A 17,627-nucleotide genomic window follows, 5' to 3' on the forward strand; every position below is an offset into this window, starting at 1 on the left:
TTATATGGTCAGTTGTTTAGATATGGAACTCTTTATTTGGAAAGAGTTTCTATTTTTCATAAAGTAATTTGAGGTTCTTGAATAAAATAATACAAATAGATTAATCTCATTTTCATTTGTTTCCAAAATTTGAAGAGCAAGGAATATATGCTTGCTATAGAAAACGCAGTTGAGCTTTTGGTGCATACTAGCAGTGAATTCAAGTAAACTAGACGGTCAGATGCTTTAGTTAGGCCTCTGGTAAGTGACTCTCAGTTGCTTGTAATCCTTGCATTTCTTTAGTGGGCCAAATCTAAAACCTGAAAGGGTTATCAATTAAAATGCTTTCTAAAATCTGGGTAAGCCATATTTAATTTAGATCTTATCTTAAACATGTCTCATTTTTTTCTTAATGTTTATTTATTTTCATTTGGTTACTGTTATTGCTTCTTTTTAATCCAAGCTCTTCTGTATAACACTGGGTTCTAATTTTTCACTATGAGACATTCATGCAACCATCTTTATGATTTTTCTCACTTACTAGCTTTGGTGTTTCATAGATAGAAATGCCTCATGCTTAGCTATGGGCTTAAAGGTAGGACCTCTAAAATTAAACTACACAAGATGCAAGCTTAATTCCATTCATCTGTATTTCGAGCAGGGGAGATTTCTTAGAAATCTCCTTTTTCCGATCAAGAGTTGCATTTTAAGAAGAGCTGCTTGTGGGAGGGAGGAGGCAGGTGTCACATATATGTGGAAGTAGGAAGTAGCAAGTCTGTGCTTTCCCAACATGTGGGAAGTGGAACATCAGTTTACATGTCCCAAGTGGTTTAGGAGTGACTATAGATTGGTATACTGTTTTTCAGAAGATTAGAGTACAGTTTAAAAAACAAAAAACCTGTCAAGAGTGTCCTGAGATTAACCTCTAAATCAGAAGGCAGCTTTGTGTCTTTGGGGCCCAAGGATCGTCCCTATGGGCATTGAAGATTGTGCAAAATCCCCTGCCGTGATCCTGTCTGTGACAGACAGTTCAGAGCACTCATTCAAGGAGCAGGGAAGCTAAGAATTCACTTTCTTGTTGTTTGGCTTCTGGTTAAAGAGAAATTCACTGAGGTGGAGGCCATTGTCTGCTTCGCATTTGAGTGCATTAGGATTTTTATGTTTAGTGTTGTGTTTTAAGTTATTCATATATTACTTTTCAATCTAGGAAGGGAGTCTGGGTTTTGAAGTGATAGCACATTGTGGCATGCATTATTTCATGGGAAAATCAAAAACAGGTAAGTATTTTGCCCTTAGGCTTTCTATAGAACTCTAGTTTGGTGTTGGGTGGGAAGTAGTGAGGAAAAATAGCATTTGTAGATAGAATAATTAATACTGTAAACATAATTGTGTCATATTTTATTCTTAAAGAGCATGATCATTCACAGAATGACTTGAAATTGTTAAGAATCCTCCAAAAACACCCAAGGTACTTGTGTTAATAATGTCCCCTTGAACTTTTTGTAAGGGATTTTCTTTCCAAACACATTATTTGATGGTCACAGCAGCCTTGTGTCCAGGAATAATTGGAAGGTTCCAGTTCTTTTATAAAAGGGCTGACTACAAGTTAGTAAAAATAACCTGGAATTGCATTTGAACACTTTAGTTATAGGAACATAAACATCTTACAGGGGGTGCTAGTTGTGGTGTGAGATTGAAATACATAGTGTTGATAAAGAAGCTCTTTCTCGTCCTTCTCCTGCCTTCTGATTTATTAAGATATTTAATGTAAGGAGACTGTTACAGTACAGTACAAGATGTCTTTGGGGAGATTCCCACTTTCTCATCCTGGTACGCTCTTTAGCACAGATCAGACAGAATGGATAAGTAGAGAGGGCAAGGTGAACGGGAGGCCAGTTTGTAAATATAAACATGCACCTTCTCCAGGCCCAGCCCCTGGTCTGTGCCCTTCTTTAGGAGGACTGCTGTTTGTCTCTCAGCACTGATCCTAGTCGCTGAAAGACTTGGATGATGACGAGCTCTGTTTACGGGGAAGCAGTTTGGCCTGTTAGCTTGAAAGCTGTTAAAAGTCATCCAAGAATAATTTTAACTTGTTTCAGGCTGTATTCATGAGCCATGTGTCTTTTATGTTATTACCTTTACATAATTCGGTTTAGTTTTGTTTTATACATGTTTGTTTGATTTGATATGTCATTTGCCATTGGGTTAGAGGGACTCCTAGTAAAGTACAGTCAGAGGAAAGTGGGGGGAGGATGTTGATTCGCTTGGCAGTCCTCTCAGTTTGAGAAGTTTGACAGCCTGTGGCTTTCTTTCCTAACTGAATTGCATTTTCTGTACGTCTAAATATTACATCTGATCTAACTTGTAGAAAATCCTAATTGGGAAGGGAGTCTTTCTCTGGATTGGTCTACCTGGGACGTGGATTCAGAACTTGCCAATAAATTGTATGAAAGATGGAAGAAATTTAAAACTGGTGACGGCTGCAAGTATGTCTTTTGTGTTCACCTTTGCTTGTCTCTTTTCTTCAGCACCGGGTCAGGGAGGGGGAACACTACTACGTAGTACTTTATTGAATTTGCACGACTGAGTTTTTAATAATTAGTATTTCTCTTGGGCCTTTTATTTTGACAAATTTCCAACCACAGAAACGTTGAAAGTATAGTACCATGAATACTCAAACATTCCTCATAAATCCGGGATCCATTCAAGGATCATGCATTGCATTTGGTTGTCATGTTTTCTTAATTTTCTTTAGACGTGTATCTCTGCCCCCCTTCCTTCATCTTTCATAATGCTGACACTTTAGAGAGTCTTAGCCAGTTGTCTTAGAGAACCTTCAGCGCTGTGGGTTTCAAGTTTACATTCGCTTTAAACATTTTTGGGAAGAGTGCTGACTACTTGGTTGGTATTATGTCCTTACCATTGCATCACCTCGGAAGGGACATATATGTCAATTTGTCCCATTGTTGGTTTTGCTAAGTTGAATCATTTGACTCTCCCCATTGTATGTGTGACAGATCTCTCTCTGTTATAGATGGATTTTTCCTTTAATAAGTAATTAATAAATAATATGTGCCATGATAATTTGAGATCATATAAATTTCCTGTTCCCTAAGAGTATGTCACCCCATGATCTTAGCATCCATTGATAATTCTTGCCTGGATTGGTTAGTTGTTAGATTGATGGCTGCAAAAATGGTGATGTTTCTAATTATTTTATTTATTCTACATTCTTCTTGAGCATCCCTCTGGATTCTTTGTTCATTACCACCACTTACCACCATTATTATTTTTGATGCTAAATTGTCCCAGATTTGACTGATGAGAGCCCCTTCAGGCTAGCTTGTTGGTAGCCTCAAATGTTCTTACCATTCATTCTTTGAACACTTCCTTGCTTTCTAGTAAGACAGGATGTTTCAGGATCATCTTGTATTTTCTCTTCCCCAGACTCATAATAAGCCATATTTTTCCCCAAGACCCCTTGTTCCATTTAGTGGGATTGATATTTAGTGATTTCATTTTTTTTAATGTCAAAATGATTTTTCAAAGTAATTTTTCTTTATGAATTACACAGGAGGACTGTTTTAGGAGTGACACGGTTTGGTCGCTTGAAGAAATCCAAGGAGTCGGAATCCTTTGTTTTCTTTCTGCCTCGTTTGATTGCAGAGCCCGGCCTGGTGTTGAACTTCAGCGCAACTGCCCTGAGGAGCAGCGTGGTGAGGGTCGCATGTCTCCTTGTCAGCAACGCCCCAGCTCTCGGGTTCTTGAGTTACCAGAGTCTTTCCACCTTCAGAATACTGTTTCAGAACCAAACATAATTTAAGTTCATTTTTAAGTGACACACATAGGCTGTTTAGTGCATTTAGTAGGGAGGTGTCAGAAGAACACAATGAGTAAAACTCAGAATGCATGAAACGAATACATTTTCTGAAGCTTGTTTTCGATTCAAAATCTATCTGCCAGGAAAGTGTTCAGCTATGAACAACAGGGCAGGTCTTTTTTTTTAAGACTTTATTTTTATTTTTACATAAGATTTTATTTATTTGTCAGAGAGAGAGAGCACAAGCAGGAGGAGCGGCAGGCAGAGGGTGGGGGAGAAGCAGCTTCCCCGCCGAGCAAGGAGCCTGATGCAGGACTTGATCCCAGGACCCTGGGACCATGACCTGAGCCGAAGGCAGATGTTTAACCAACTGAGCCACCCAGGCGTCCCTTTTTTTTTTTTTAAGTAATTTCTACACTCAACGTGGGGCTCGAACTTAACAACCCCAAGATCAAGAGTCACAATGCTCTATGCTGAGAAAACCTTGAGTGACACAGGCTTATGTAGAGGTAGCTTGTTTCATGCGACAAGCTCAAAGGAGAGAAGTCCAAAGTAGTTGTAGCATCAGTGAGATGCCATCAGGAGCCCAGGCTCTGTCTGCCTGCTACTCTCTGTCCTTAGTGTGTCCACTTCTCCCTGTGTGTGCTTTCCTCGAGGAGCTCGGGAGGCCTGGAGGAAGGCACAGGCAGCGAAGGGACACCAGCAGGCTTCCATGTGTGTCTCCAGTCTCGCTGCCAAAGAGCTGCCTGCATCACGTGTGGTCTGGGTGATAATTTACCCTTCGTGAGGCGCTCACTGGGTTTCTTAGGGGTGGCATCTGAAGACTCTCCAAAAGATGTTCATTTTGAAATGATTTCAACTTAAAAGTTTCAAGAATAGTACCAAGAACTCCCAATCACACTTCACAGAGAGTCACAAGTTTTCCACGTTTGCCACATTTGCTTTATCATTGCTTCTCTCTCTTTCTCTGCATGCGCGCACACACACCACACATTTTTATGGGCCATTTGAGAGTGTCTGACGCTGTGCCCCTCTTGTCTCTACTTCAGTGTGATTTTCCTAAGGACAGGAGCGTCTTCCCACATGCTAGAGTATAATTATCAGAGTCGGAAAATGTGACATCAATCAGCATAATGTTACCTGGTCTGCAGTCTATATTCAGATTTTTCCAGTTACCCCACTCACATACTTTATGGTAGGCTTCCCCCTCCTCCCCCCAGTTCAGGATCTTGAATTGCACGATTGCGTCTTTTTTTGTCACCCCTGTAGTCTTCCTGAGCCTTTCCTTGCCTTTCCTAGCAGAGACATGGTTGAAGAAGGCAGGCTCTTTATTTTCTAGGATGTCCCTCGATTTTATTTGCACGATGGTTCCTCATGATTAGATTCAAGTTATGAATTTTTTGCAGGATTATTTCAGGGGGCGACGCCGTGTCCTTCTCCGGGTTTTGATTTGCCTTTCTCTGTATCTAGGTGAAGTACTTTGTGGTGAAGAACCCTTCCTCTTGGCCAGTCTCCATGCAGCTTCTGCCTCTCTCCTTGTACCCCAAGCCTGAGTCTGCAGTGCGCCTGCTGCAAAAATGGTAAAGCTCCTAGTTGAGGACTTCCTGACAGGGTTTGGGCACTATTGTTACGACTCAGAATTATTCTAAGTCCTTCACATTTTTCACCCGGAACCTGTATGCGGGTATACACAGTATTAACCCCGGTACCTGGACACCCAGCTCCTTGGGGGATATACCTGGATGGAAATTGCCACTTCCCTTTGCTGTGTGGTATCTTCAGTGTTACCATGTCAAGGCTACTTCCTGGCAGAATATTATTTTCTTTGGCCAGGGAATCTCTTGGACTGTGATTTTCCCGCATATACTCTAAAATTTAGAAACTAAATCGCAGTGATCTCTGGGCGACACAAGAAAGTGAGTTTAGCATTTTATACGTTTTAACTGAGTGTTAGAAAAGATGATCATTTTAGTTCGTGTCTAAAAGATGTTAGATGTTCATGTTACATCTTATTTTTACAAAGCAATCGCAGTTTCACTTAGAATGTTTCCTTCCTTGGCTTCGTAGAACCTACTCTGATCCCAGGGTTTCTCAGCTTCAGCGCTACTGATATTTTGGACAAGATGATTTTATGTTTGGGGGAGGAGGGGCTGTTCTGCGTTTTGGAGGATGTTTAGCAGCATCCCAGGCTTCTACTCAAGAGGTGCCAGTAAGATCTCCCCAAAAATGTCTCTGGGTATTGCCAGATGTCCACTGGGAGATAAAATTGTCCTTGGTTGAGAGTCACTTCCTGTCAGGTTCCATATGGACCATTTGGAGGAAAAAAAATGCTTCATATTTAGAACTTTTTTTTTTTAAAGATTTTATTTATTTATTTGACAGAGAGAGACACAGCGAGAGAGGGAACACAAGCACGGGGAATGGGAGAGGGAGAAGCAGGCTTCCCGTGGAGCAGGGAGCCTGATGTGGGACTCGATGCCAGGACCCTGGGATCAAGACCCAGGCCGAAGGCAGATGCTTAACGACTGAGCCACCCAGGCACCCCCATATTTAGAACTTTTGTTACTATATGCTTCTTTACATTATGTGCTACCACAGTCATTCATTCAACAATAATTTATTGAGCACTTAACAATATGCCAGGGAGAGTGCAGGGGCCTGGGACACGGTAGTGACAGGATGGGGTGAATTTTGCATGCAAATACATGTACTCACATAATAGGTGTATGTGCACACATATTAGTCTCTCTTTATTGGCAATCTGAATGTTATTTCAAACATTTTTTTCTCTTTATAGGTTTGGCACCGATATGCAGATGATTAATTTCACAACTGGTGAATTCCAGCTCACCCAAGCTTGCCCTTACCGGGTAGGATGTCCTTTTTAAATAGAAAGAGAATGCTAACAAACTGTACACATAGCATATGGGCTCTACTGATTTATGTTTTGAGCGTGTTTTCATAATATACGTGGCTTTCTTATTTTTATATTCTAGACCTTAAGCACACATAGCAGATTTTTCCAATTAACGAATGCAGCAGGAGCTGTATGGTTCATGTTAGCCTGTAAATCATTTTAATTTGATAGTTTGGATTCATGTGAGTGAAGAAATAACAATTGAATCAGGGCTATGTAGAAAACCATAAAACTTGAGACCCCAGAATTTACAATTCTCTTCTAGATTCCCCATCCAGTTTTTTTTTTAATGGCTGCATAAGGTAAAAATAAACTTAAAAAAAAAAATCTTCTCCTACCAAATTGGCTTCATGTTTTGAGCAAGTTACCCAGCTTCTGTGATGTTCATCTCATCTGTAAAAAAGGATTTCTCTGAAATTCTTAAGCCTCAGGGCACTCATGAGGTCTTGCACAAATACTTAGGGAGAAGGAGTAAACATGTCATGTGGTGAGGATGTTGTCTAGGCACTTGGTGGCCTTGTTTCTTAGTTTCCACCCAGTAGTTCTGTGGTTCTTTGTATGGAGCCGAGTGTTTTCCTTACAAGTATCCTATGTGTGAGATCAAGTCAGACATGGAGCATCTGTTAAATGATGCAAGCACACATAGGCACACAACTATATTTCTAATACACACATACTTAAATGCCTTGGGTATTTTCTTCTTTCTCTGCACTTATCCATCTGAAGATACGCTGTTGGCTCTAGGTGAACTTGAATAGCAGAAAGAGGGAAACCAGATAACCTCCAACTAAGAGTTAAAACTCATCAAAGCAAGTTTTTAAGTGGATTTAACAGAAACTTGCAATAGGAAACACATCACAGCAAGTGTTCCTTTGTCTTTGTAAGCGGTCTAGGTGGCTGCGTGGTCTTGTTTTTGTTAGTGAGCCTGCAGTACTCATTCCCTCTCATTCTCCTTTCCACCGAGCAGCCTCCCAGGGCTGTTGGGAGGTAAATTAGTCCAAAATACTAAGAGATCTTTTGCCCCCATGGTTGAATCATATATAATTTGGAATTCCAGAAATAATGCCAAATTCCTTTTACATATAAATGTTCTGTTCAGATTTGAACAAATGGTGCAACTCACTTGGAAAAAGTTTTTCGTCTGTGATTGAAGGTTTTCCCCAAAGATATTACACCTTTTGCCATCAAGGACACTATTACCATCAAGAATGGTATCAGTGCCTTTGAGACACTTAAAAATTTAACTCAAAAATTCTTATTAGAACTCTGTCGTGTAAAGAATAGCACACATTTTTTTAATGTTGGTGTGCTTTTAGAAACGTAATTCCTTTAGGGAAGAGCAGGGGGGATTGGACAGTCAGGTTTCTGAACCCAGGCTCATAACATGGGCTTGCTGCGTGACCCTGAACAGATTCCTTAACCTCTCTATAGCCTCCTCTCTCTCACAGTAATGTTGGAAGATTCAGTAAGGTTTATGGAATGCTCAGCGTCTTACAGACCTTATTATATTCCCGTGCGTGGCGTATAAGAACTATTTAATAAAGGGTGTTTTTGTTATTAGAGTTTTAATACTAAAAATCAGCTTTTTCTTCAGTATTTATATTAGATATATGTAAAGCAGGGTTTCTCCCCTCATGAAGTTTATAATTCTAATGAACATGAAACAAGTACCATCCCTATTTCTTCTTTCAGATAGCATGGGGACATGCCAGCAACAGTTGCGGAATAAAACAAATTTAAAAATGAGGAACGCAGAAAAGGGAATTATTACCATGAAGATTATATGGTTATAGCGCTAAGAAATTAATAAATTGTTTTTAGTGAGAAGGATCTGGAAAAAGCAGTGGAAAGAGGAAAAATGATGAAGACCTCAATCTTGAATACTAAATGTAGAACACAAGATTTAGTCAGAGTTAGAAATCTTGGGGAAAGTCAAGGGGGACATGAATAGAGCTCTTTCTTGTGAGTGCAGAGACTAAATGTAATAAAGATGGTTTCTGTATAAACCGAAGCTCAATATGAAAGAGAAATTTAGGGTTGTCCAGCAGTGGTGGGGTGTTTGGTCAGCTCCTCATAGCATTCAAGCAGAGGCTGTTTGGTCTGTTTTCTGAGTGATGTTTTCTAGTCAGAGCATCTTGGCAGAGAAGGCTGCTTCTGGCCGCAAGTCCCCTCCAAGCCAGGAAGCAAATCCCCTTGCCAGCCTCCATGGCAGGTTGTCCTGCAGCCTCTGCCTACACTTCTCAGCTGTGGTTCAGGAGCTGTTCGTTGGTGTGAGCTCTCAGGGTAAACAGGTTCAGCAGGTCGATGAGGGTAGTCACATCTGGACATTAAAAGAAGAGCAATCATGGTTATACTCTAAAATGCATGTAATGAAGACAGAAGCTTGCTTTACAGGATTCCATTTAATTGCATTTATTAAATTTGCAGGGCATGCATTCTGAGGAGTCCAGGTTTGGCATCCTCCACTTACATTTGCAGCCTCTGGAGGTGAAAAGGGTCGGTGTGGTTTTCACGCCAGCTGACTACGGGAAGGTTACGTCACTCATACTAATCCGGTAGGTGTGTCCCCGTCACGGAGCCTGTTTGTTTCCCTCTGACTCATCCATCCAAGTCTCTTTCTCTCAAGGATACATACTCTGTCTAGCCAAGAGCTGACATTGACCTCTCAGGCCGGTAGGGATGAGGCCGTGTTGCATGGCAGGCAGAGAAAGGCTACCTGAGGCTCCATGCTTACACCCCTGGGGCCTCTGGCCTTGAAAGGTAGGGGCCGTGTGTGTGTCCTTCTCTCCAACAGCCACAGTGTATTTTGCTCAGCATCCCATCTGTTGCTGTCTCCAAGGGCAGAACACACACACATACACACACACGCACACACACGTACTTCTCTTAGCTTAGAGAAGTAATCGAAACACTGCTGTGTACGTTTTCATTCCGCAGTGTTTGGATTTACTCCACTTTCATAGCTGCCTTGCTTCTGGAATTCTCTGTAGCCCCAAAGGACAATGGACTAAGGATTATTGAGCCCATTGGCTTTTTTAAATTTCTTTTTCTTTCTTTTAAATGACAGTGGTTGCTAACTGATTTAAGCACCCAATGTTTTTCATTATTAAATCTTTTTCATCTTTAGGTAGTCTTTATTGAGAGTCTTCTTTCAAAAATTTACAGTAAATACAGATGTTTGTTGAAGCTCTCTGTATTGGTGAGAAGTCTAATTTTTAATAAATGACATTTTAGTTTCTTTTTAAAGCTTTTCTAATATCAGATCAGCTGACGAAGACTTTCCTATTCTGGACTTCCTTTAATATAGCACATGAGTTTGTTGTTCTACAAGTGAATGCCCTGAAAAAGGAAAATGTACTAAAGTTTTTTTAAAAGAGTGTGTTCTATTAAGCGTTTTAACTAAGACTTCTCATGCCCTGCAGTGTCTTTCATCTTAAACCCATTCTTGATTGAAGACCTAAGGTCCTGGGAAGTGCAGAGATGAACTTTACCTCCTCCCAGGTTAAACCCTCCTGGCTTCGAAAAGTCTAAATTATTTATAGTACTTAATTTATTTTTGATGTTTCTGTATTGATAGTATTTTTCTGTAGACAACAACATAACATAACTTAAAGGTTTTTAAATGGTCAAAGATTCTTAATCCTTTAGAGAGAGATATAAAGATACTGGTGTTTTTTGCATAATTAGGCATGAATTCCTTCTCCGCTTCTACAGTATTTGCATTAATGAGGACTGGCTTTCACTCTAGTCCGCATCATTTAAACTTCTGTCCATTTTACTTTTTATGGCCTAACAATCATGGTTTCAGTTACTGAAAAGGCAAAAGCTAGTCTGAATTTGTGTTTGATGACTAAGAACTTATAGGTTATTTGTGGGATGACATTATAAATCTTTGGTTCAATAGAAATAATAGGATTCTATTTCTGGAATTATCCCTAAGGCAGAATTTCCTACAGTCATGATTACTATGAGAACTCCTTAATTCACCCTGTAAGCAATTTTTGTCAATTAGCCTAAATTTGTTAATATTTCTCATTATTAAATCTTTTTCATCTTTGGGTAGTCTTTATTGAGACTTTATATTTTCAGTTTGTTTTTTTTGTTTGTTTGTTTGTTTTTTTCCTCTTGGAGTTCTGATCACCACCCTGGTGGCTGGTTCTTAGAAAAACATGGCTTTGCAGTCTCAGGCCAAGGCAGGAGAGTGATGAGGAGCATTCCCTCGTTCTTGCTGTAGTCAGCCTCAGCCTGCCTGGGCTCTTCTGAGCCCATGGGCAGCTTCCGTTGCCCATGGACACCCTCTAATTCCATGAGATGGCCGGAGGTGCCACGGTATTTAAGTTGATTTTCTCTTTCACATTGTTACACTGTTCTTGCCAACTAGGAATGTTGAAGTCCACGTGCACCGTGTCTTGTGACTCTGTTGTAATGCCTTTGTGTTTGTATGGGTTGCCCCACTAGGAATAACTTGACGGTTATTGACATGATTGCCGTGGAAGGGTTTGGAGCCAGAGAGTTACTGAAAGTGGGCGGAAGGCTTCCTGGCGCAGGAGGTTCACTCCGATTCAAGGTGCCTGAGTCCACGCTGATGGACTGCCGACGACGTGAGTTCACATGCCTGGCCCTTGGACGGCGAAGGCTTGGTGCGAAAGTCAAGGGCAAAAGGATTCCATAAGAAGATTTTTAAAATTGACAGTGAATTCATGGCATTGATGCAAATAATTAAATCAGGCGAACATCTGAACATGTATGATAGGCTAGTACTGCTTAGAAAAATAGCCTTAGATATTTAACCCAACTTAAATGATACCTATATAAAAAGTATAATTGCTAAATTATCAGTATAGTGATGGATATTTAAGATAAATAGTATGAAGATGTCAGTTTGGTTATCAGCTACATCTTCATAAAAAAATCACACCAAAATGATGAATGGCGAGAAGAGTAAAGGTCTGCTAACCGGTAGAACTTTATGCAGTAATGGAAATGCTCTGTATCTGTGTCACCCAGGACAGCAGACACTAACCACATGTGGTTAATGAGCACTTAAAAATATAGCCGATGTGAGTTTTTAGATTTACTTAATTTTAATTTTAGCCATGTATGTCTAACAGCTACTGCATTAGACATTGCAGATTTTAGAAACTTACCTAAATGTTGCATTAGAAATTTCCAAATTGTGCATGTATTTAACTCAAATGCTTCTGAATTATTTATATTAGTTTCAAGAACTTCCTCAGGAACTAAGACAAAAATCAAACAATAGATGTAAAATGTTTTTGGTAAATTCCTTGTTTTCCTATTAATATTTTGTATTTCTGGAATACACTGAAAGCATTTTAGTGTAACACCATGCTTCCTATGGAGAAAGCTAGTTGGTGAAAGTATTGGATAGTTTGTAACACTATCTAATGCCTGATTGGAATTTCTTTTTTAAGAAAACTATGCTAATTGAGCAATGAGTTTGAAAAGATTTACTGATCATTTGCGTTCAAAATTCATCAGAGTATTCACTTTTCCATTCATTCATTCATTCAGTAACTTAGAGTTGACCTTGACAGATGAAATTAGGGAAAATTATAAAAACTACAGAACTACATAAAATTTTAGTCTTTATATGGAAAAGATTGTGGGTTATAAATTTATAGGAATAATTTAAAATTGTGGTAATTCTTTTTTAAACTCCCCATATAAAATGTGCTCTCGTTCTTTTGCAGAGACTTAGTGACTTACTTCCTCTGAATGTAGTGGGTGTTTGAACTGTGTTTCTAGAAGCACAGACTCTTGCTCTTAACCGGTCCCTGTTCACTGTGAGGATCCCGGGAGCAAAGTGTGCATGGTGTCTAGGGGTATCCAAAGTACTTGGCTTCTGAGAAGAATAAACTTCTAACCTTAACTTTTAATAAGTAAAAGAACAAAGAAGAGATTCTGATTACTTTTGGTACCTAGGAAGGTCATATAACTTAAGAAAAATCTTGACTAATTAAATGTTTTTATTGTATTCTGGTAGTATAAGGAAATCTGTGACTGTTCTAGAAATTAGATAGAAGTTGACTTTGGGCTTATATTGCATTTTTTTCACATTTTAATAATATAGGTCATGGTTTATTGATTCAGTAAATGTTGATTCAATAAATGACTCTGAAAAAATTTTGTAGTTCATACATACTAAATATCACTTTTTATCCTCACTTAGAACTGAAAGACAGCAAGCAAATTTTATCTATTACAAAGAACTTTAAAGTTGAGAATATTGGACCACTTCCTATAACTGTGACATCTTTGAAAATTAATGGGTATAATTGCCAAGGTTATGGATTCGAAGTGCTAGATTGTCATCAATTTTCCCTGGCCCCAAACACATCCCGGGATATCAGCATCGTGTAAGCATTGGGTTTTAACCTCCCTTAGGTTTTGTGGTGCATTTGATAATGTGGGGAAGAAAACCTTTTTTGCATTGGTAAGACATGTTAAGTTGTTTTTATATAAACATATATTGTAAGTAAGAAATATGACTGCTATCGTGATTATTTTGTTTTGTGCCTAAAATGAAAACAATTCATGTTTTGTTATCAGGTTTACTCCAGACTTTACCTCTTCCTGGGTCATTCGAGAGCTGACTCTCGTAACTGCAGCAGACCTGGAGTTTCACTTCACTCTCAATGTGACCCTCCCCCATCACCTCTTGCCTTTGTGTGCAGACGTGGTTCCAGGACCCAGCTGGGAGGAGTCGTTTTGGAGGCTTACAGTCTTCTTTGTCAGGTATGCTACCACCTTCAGGAGAGTTGCATGAAAATGTACTTTGCCTGGGTGTAAAAAGCATATGAATTGTCAAAAAACATATTCAAAGTGTGTGAATTGAGTGGAATTTACATTGCTTTGTGAACCTCCACATATATGAAATAGACAAAGTAGTAACTGATGAACTTTAAGATAATAGTAAACTTACTGTAGGAGATTCATGGGACCTAGAAGTATGAGATCCTTGTGCTTCTTACGCTTCTGTTGGCAGTCACGGTGGAAAACACAGATGTTACTCCTTTTGGCTCGGCGCAGTGGCAGTTTGAGATTGGAAGACTAGAGTGGCCCTTTTGAAGTGATTTTGTCATGAAAGTACCTTTGAAAGTGGAATTGGAATGTCAGACTTATAAATGTGCACATTTTTAGAAACTTGGAGCTTTTTAAATCTAAGTCACATCAGAAATGATGTGATACATTTTATGGAATTTCAATGCTATATCTTTAGACATTTTGCATCAGCCAACCACTGCTCTTCTGTAAGAGAGCTGGTCTTTTTAATGCCCGTCAGAACCATGCAGTAATGAACCTCGTTGCTTTCTTCCTCAGTTTGTCCCTGTTGGGTGTGATTTTAATAGCCTTCCAACAAGCACAGTACATTCTTATGGAATTCATGAAAACAAGACAGAGGCAAAATGCTAGCTCATCTTCACAGCAAAACAATAATCCGATGGATGTAATTAGCTCCCATTCTCACAAGTAAGAATTCTTGTAGAGTGTGTGTATATGTGTGTTGGAGAGGGGGGAGGAGCTCTCACCTTTGATATTACTCAGTTCTGATTTTAAGGTAATATAAATATTACTCTGCTTCCAGATTTGTCTTCCTAAAATTTTCTTGAAGTCATTGTCTGGCAGCTGTAACAGTTTTTACAATAAGATAGACCTCCTATAAGGACTTAGTTTGTTAAACTCACGGGCCTTTGGAAGAAGGAGGGAGAGAGAGTACTCCTTAATACACACAGTATCGAGATTGCTACTTCTCTCTCATGGGTTTAGAAACAGAGGGGTAGGGTTTGATTCCATTTGGCTTTCTGTTAAATGTTTTTCTTCTTCAATTCAGAAGCAATTGTAAGAACTTCCTCGATACCTATGGCCCCTCCGATAAAGGCAGAGGGAAAAGCTGCCTTCCAGTAAACACTCCACAAAGCAGGATACAGAACACCCCAAAGAGGAGCCCAGCTACCTACGGTCATTCTCAGAAGAAGCATAAGTGCTCAGTGTATTACAGCAAACACAAAACCAGCCCATCTGTCACCAGCAGTGCTAACACTACTGCTGAGGAGAAACAGACTCCGGCCCCGAGCAGCTCCCTGTCTGCTCCTAAAGAGGACGTGTGCACTGATGTTATGGGCGAGAACTGGGTCAACCTCAGATACGCAAACGGCATCAATGTTGACCTGCAAAAGAATTTAACCCTTTCCAAAAACTTACTGAATAAAGAAGAAAACACACTGAAAAACACAATTATTGTCAATAATACTTCTTCAGAATGTCATATGAAGGAGGGAATACAGACATGTATGTTTCCTAAGGAAACGGACATTAAAATTTCAGAAAACATAGCTGAGCTCAAGGAACGAGAGCTCTGTCCCCTGAAGACCTCTAAGAAACTACCTGAAAATCACTTGCCAAGAAATTCACCTCAGTACCAGTCAGACTTGCCAGAGATTTCCAGGAAAAATAATGGTAATCTTTTCATCCTCCTGGATGATTCTTTTCTCTGGTTTGTCTTCGGTCTGTTTTTCGCAGAACTTGTTCTCACCTGTGATTTTAGTTTTAATCACGGATGCTGCACAAAGTTTTAGCCAACGTATGAATGTTGAAATACAGTTTGTAAAATGAGAAGTTTAGGACGAGGCACCATGTTTTTAGAATGTCATGAGTAAAGAAGTTTACTTTTTAGTACATATGTTTAGAGGGATGTGAATGTCCTATTTTACTGTTGGGAGGCTATGGACACTGTTTTTAATTACTTTCTATCGTGGATTTTCAGACTTTTTGTGAAAATTAATCAGCCCGTAAAATATTTCTGACCAAACAAAACTTACCAGCTTTCTATATTTAACAGCTGCTACCATCTCACATTCCCTGGCCCTGGTGCTTCTCTAATTGTGTCCCTTGGTTAAAAGAAGACAGATGTTCTCTCACAACAAATACAGTTAGTGAAGGCATAAGCAGGACGAGACTCAGAAAACCACCTACATGTAAAATCGCCATTAAACTGTAACTGACCCCTTTGGCCTTTGGCATAAGAAAGAGTGCTTATTTTTTTTTTTTTTTGACCATTCTGACCATTTTAATACGCACATTTCTACACCTGTTAAAAGTCAGATTTTGGGGGCACCTGGGTAGCTCAGTCATTTAAGCGTCCCGAGTCTTGATTTCGGCTCAAGTCCTGATCTCAGGGTCATGGGATCAAGCCCTATGTTGGGCTCCGCTCTCAGTGGGAGTCTGCTTGGGATTCTCTCTCTCCCTGTCCCTTTGCCCCCCCACCCCCAAATAAATAAATATATTTTTAAAAGTCAGATTTTTGACACTTTTTAATCTGGAAAAGTCCGTTACCTTTAATCTTAATTGAAACACCTAAGTATAAATAACTTAATATTTTATACTCCCCGTTATTGGAGAGAAAGTACAGAAGTGTTATGGATAGGCCAATTCTGATGAGCTTTAGGCATTTAGTTAAAAACCCAAACTGAATTTTAAGTGTTGCATCAAAGGACCTGTCTCATTGAAAAGAAAGCTGGAGTGCCCTGAGTGGAACGTGGTTTAGGCAGCTGCACATGTATTCCTGGTGCATCTTGTTCCAGCCAGTTTGCACCGTTTCCCTGGCCTCAGCGTGTGTGTTTGGGGCGGACTTCTGTCTGCAGGTCAACACTGTCCCCCGTGTTCTCTCTGCCTGGCGTGTGAGGACGCACTCTGAGTGATGTGTTCAACCAGATCTTCAGATGAAATCCTAGCGTACATTGTCAGAGCCTGTTTGATGGTGGAGTGGGCGGGGTGCCTCTCATTCCGTTTCTCTAGGGCCCAGGCGACAAAACCTTTGTGAAAGGGTGAAATTAGGGGCGAGTCCTACTGAGCTTTTCCTTGTTTTCTGTCATTTGGGCCCGAGCACAGTATTTGACCGAGGCTGCCTCGACACAGACTTAAAATCATAGTTGTTTGGGGTGCTTCTGTGGTCCATTGCATCCGTCAGCTGTCTGCATAAACGTGGCTCTGGATGCAGCACCCGGGGCATGGTGGATAGATGGATGGGGAAGGACCCCCTGCTGCATCGTAGTACACTGGAGTGGTTGAAATGTAGAGGTGCGGACCCGAATTGCGGTGCCACAGTCGGTCAGAGGGCTTGAATTTGTGCTTCAAGACCTTCCTGCCCAACACTTGATGTTTAATGCCCATAGTTGAGCCTAGATGACCATGGAATAACTTCTGCAAGTGTGAGTAAACTTAATATGGGAGTCCAGAAACACAGGATTTGCTTAAATCATCGTAGATGGCGGTTCTGCCTGGAATCTTCCCCTCCGGTGCAGATTATTAGCCTATTTGTGTTTTAAAGGGAAACACGCATCTTGCAATAAGAAGTCTTTCAAAACTGCTCTTTGGCGGGATCAGTAGCATGTTAAGTGGTATCAGAGTGATTGTTGATCAGATCAAATAAGAATCGATGAAAGAACTTCGTTCAGACCAGCACATTCAAAGGTGCTAATTGACAGTGCTGTATTTCTCTCCAGAATGAATATGTCAGAGGAGAGTCCTCATGGGGAAAGCCGTTCATTGACATGTATTTTGTTCTGTGTTCCGTTCACAGCACTATTCTGGGAAAATAGCAAAGAGGTTAAAAAGCTAAACATATTGCCTGCCATCATTTTACAATTTGAACATTTTAAAGAATTTGCAATGTTAAAGATAAGAAAGGACTGAGTAATCCAGAGGAAGAGAATTGTAGTTTGAAGGCAGGATGTGGAGTTTTGTTTTGTTTTGTTTTGTTTTGTTTTGTTTTGTTTTGTTTTGTTTTTAAGTAATATCAAGGGTCTGGGGTTCTTTTTTCACATTTTAAAGGAAAGCATTGTAACAAACTGGCAGATGGTGAACAGGCATATATAATCGTCAGGGAAT

General features: G+C 40.0%; 1 protein-coding gene across 2 annotated transcripts in view; it reads left to right on the forward strand.

Moving 5' to 3' along the window:
• Positions 1-17,627, forward strand: part of TMEM131L (transmembrane 131 like) — a 159,314-nt gene that overhangs the window by 113,297 nt on the left and 28,390 nt on the right. For both annotated transcript variants that reach the window (XM_027598880.2, XM_027598879.2), the window contains exons 15-25: positions 1,187-1,256; positions 2,348-2,465; positions 3,554-3,695; positions 5,270-5,379; positions 6,597-6,669; positions 9,144-9,271; positions 11,175-11,317; positions 12,910-13,096; positions 13,290-13,475; positions 14,061-14,210; positions 14,572-15,197. In XM_027598880.2, the coding sequence (XP_027454681.2) occupies positions 1,187-1,256; positions 2,348-2,465; positions 3,554-3,695; positions 5,270-5,379; positions 6,597-6,669; positions 9,144-9,271; positions 11,175-11,317; positions 12,910-13,096; positions 13,290-13,475; positions 14,061-14,210; positions 14,572-15,197 (1,933 nt within the window). The remainder of the gene's footprint in view (positions 1-1,186; positions 1,257-2,347; positions 2,466-3,553; positions 3,696-5,269; positions 5,380-6,596; positions 6,670-9,143; positions 9,272-11,174; positions 11,318-12,909; positions 13,097-13,289; positions 13,476-14,060; positions 14,211-14,571; positions 15,198-17,627) is intronic.

This window comes from Zalophus californianus, chromosome 2 (assembly GCF_009762305.2).
Source record: "Zalophus californianus isolate mZalCal1 chromosome 2, mZalCal1.pri.v2, whole genome shotgun sequence".
Lineage (NCBI taxonomy): Eukaryota > Metazoa > Chordata > Mammalia > Carnivora > Otariidae > Zalophus > Zalophus californianus.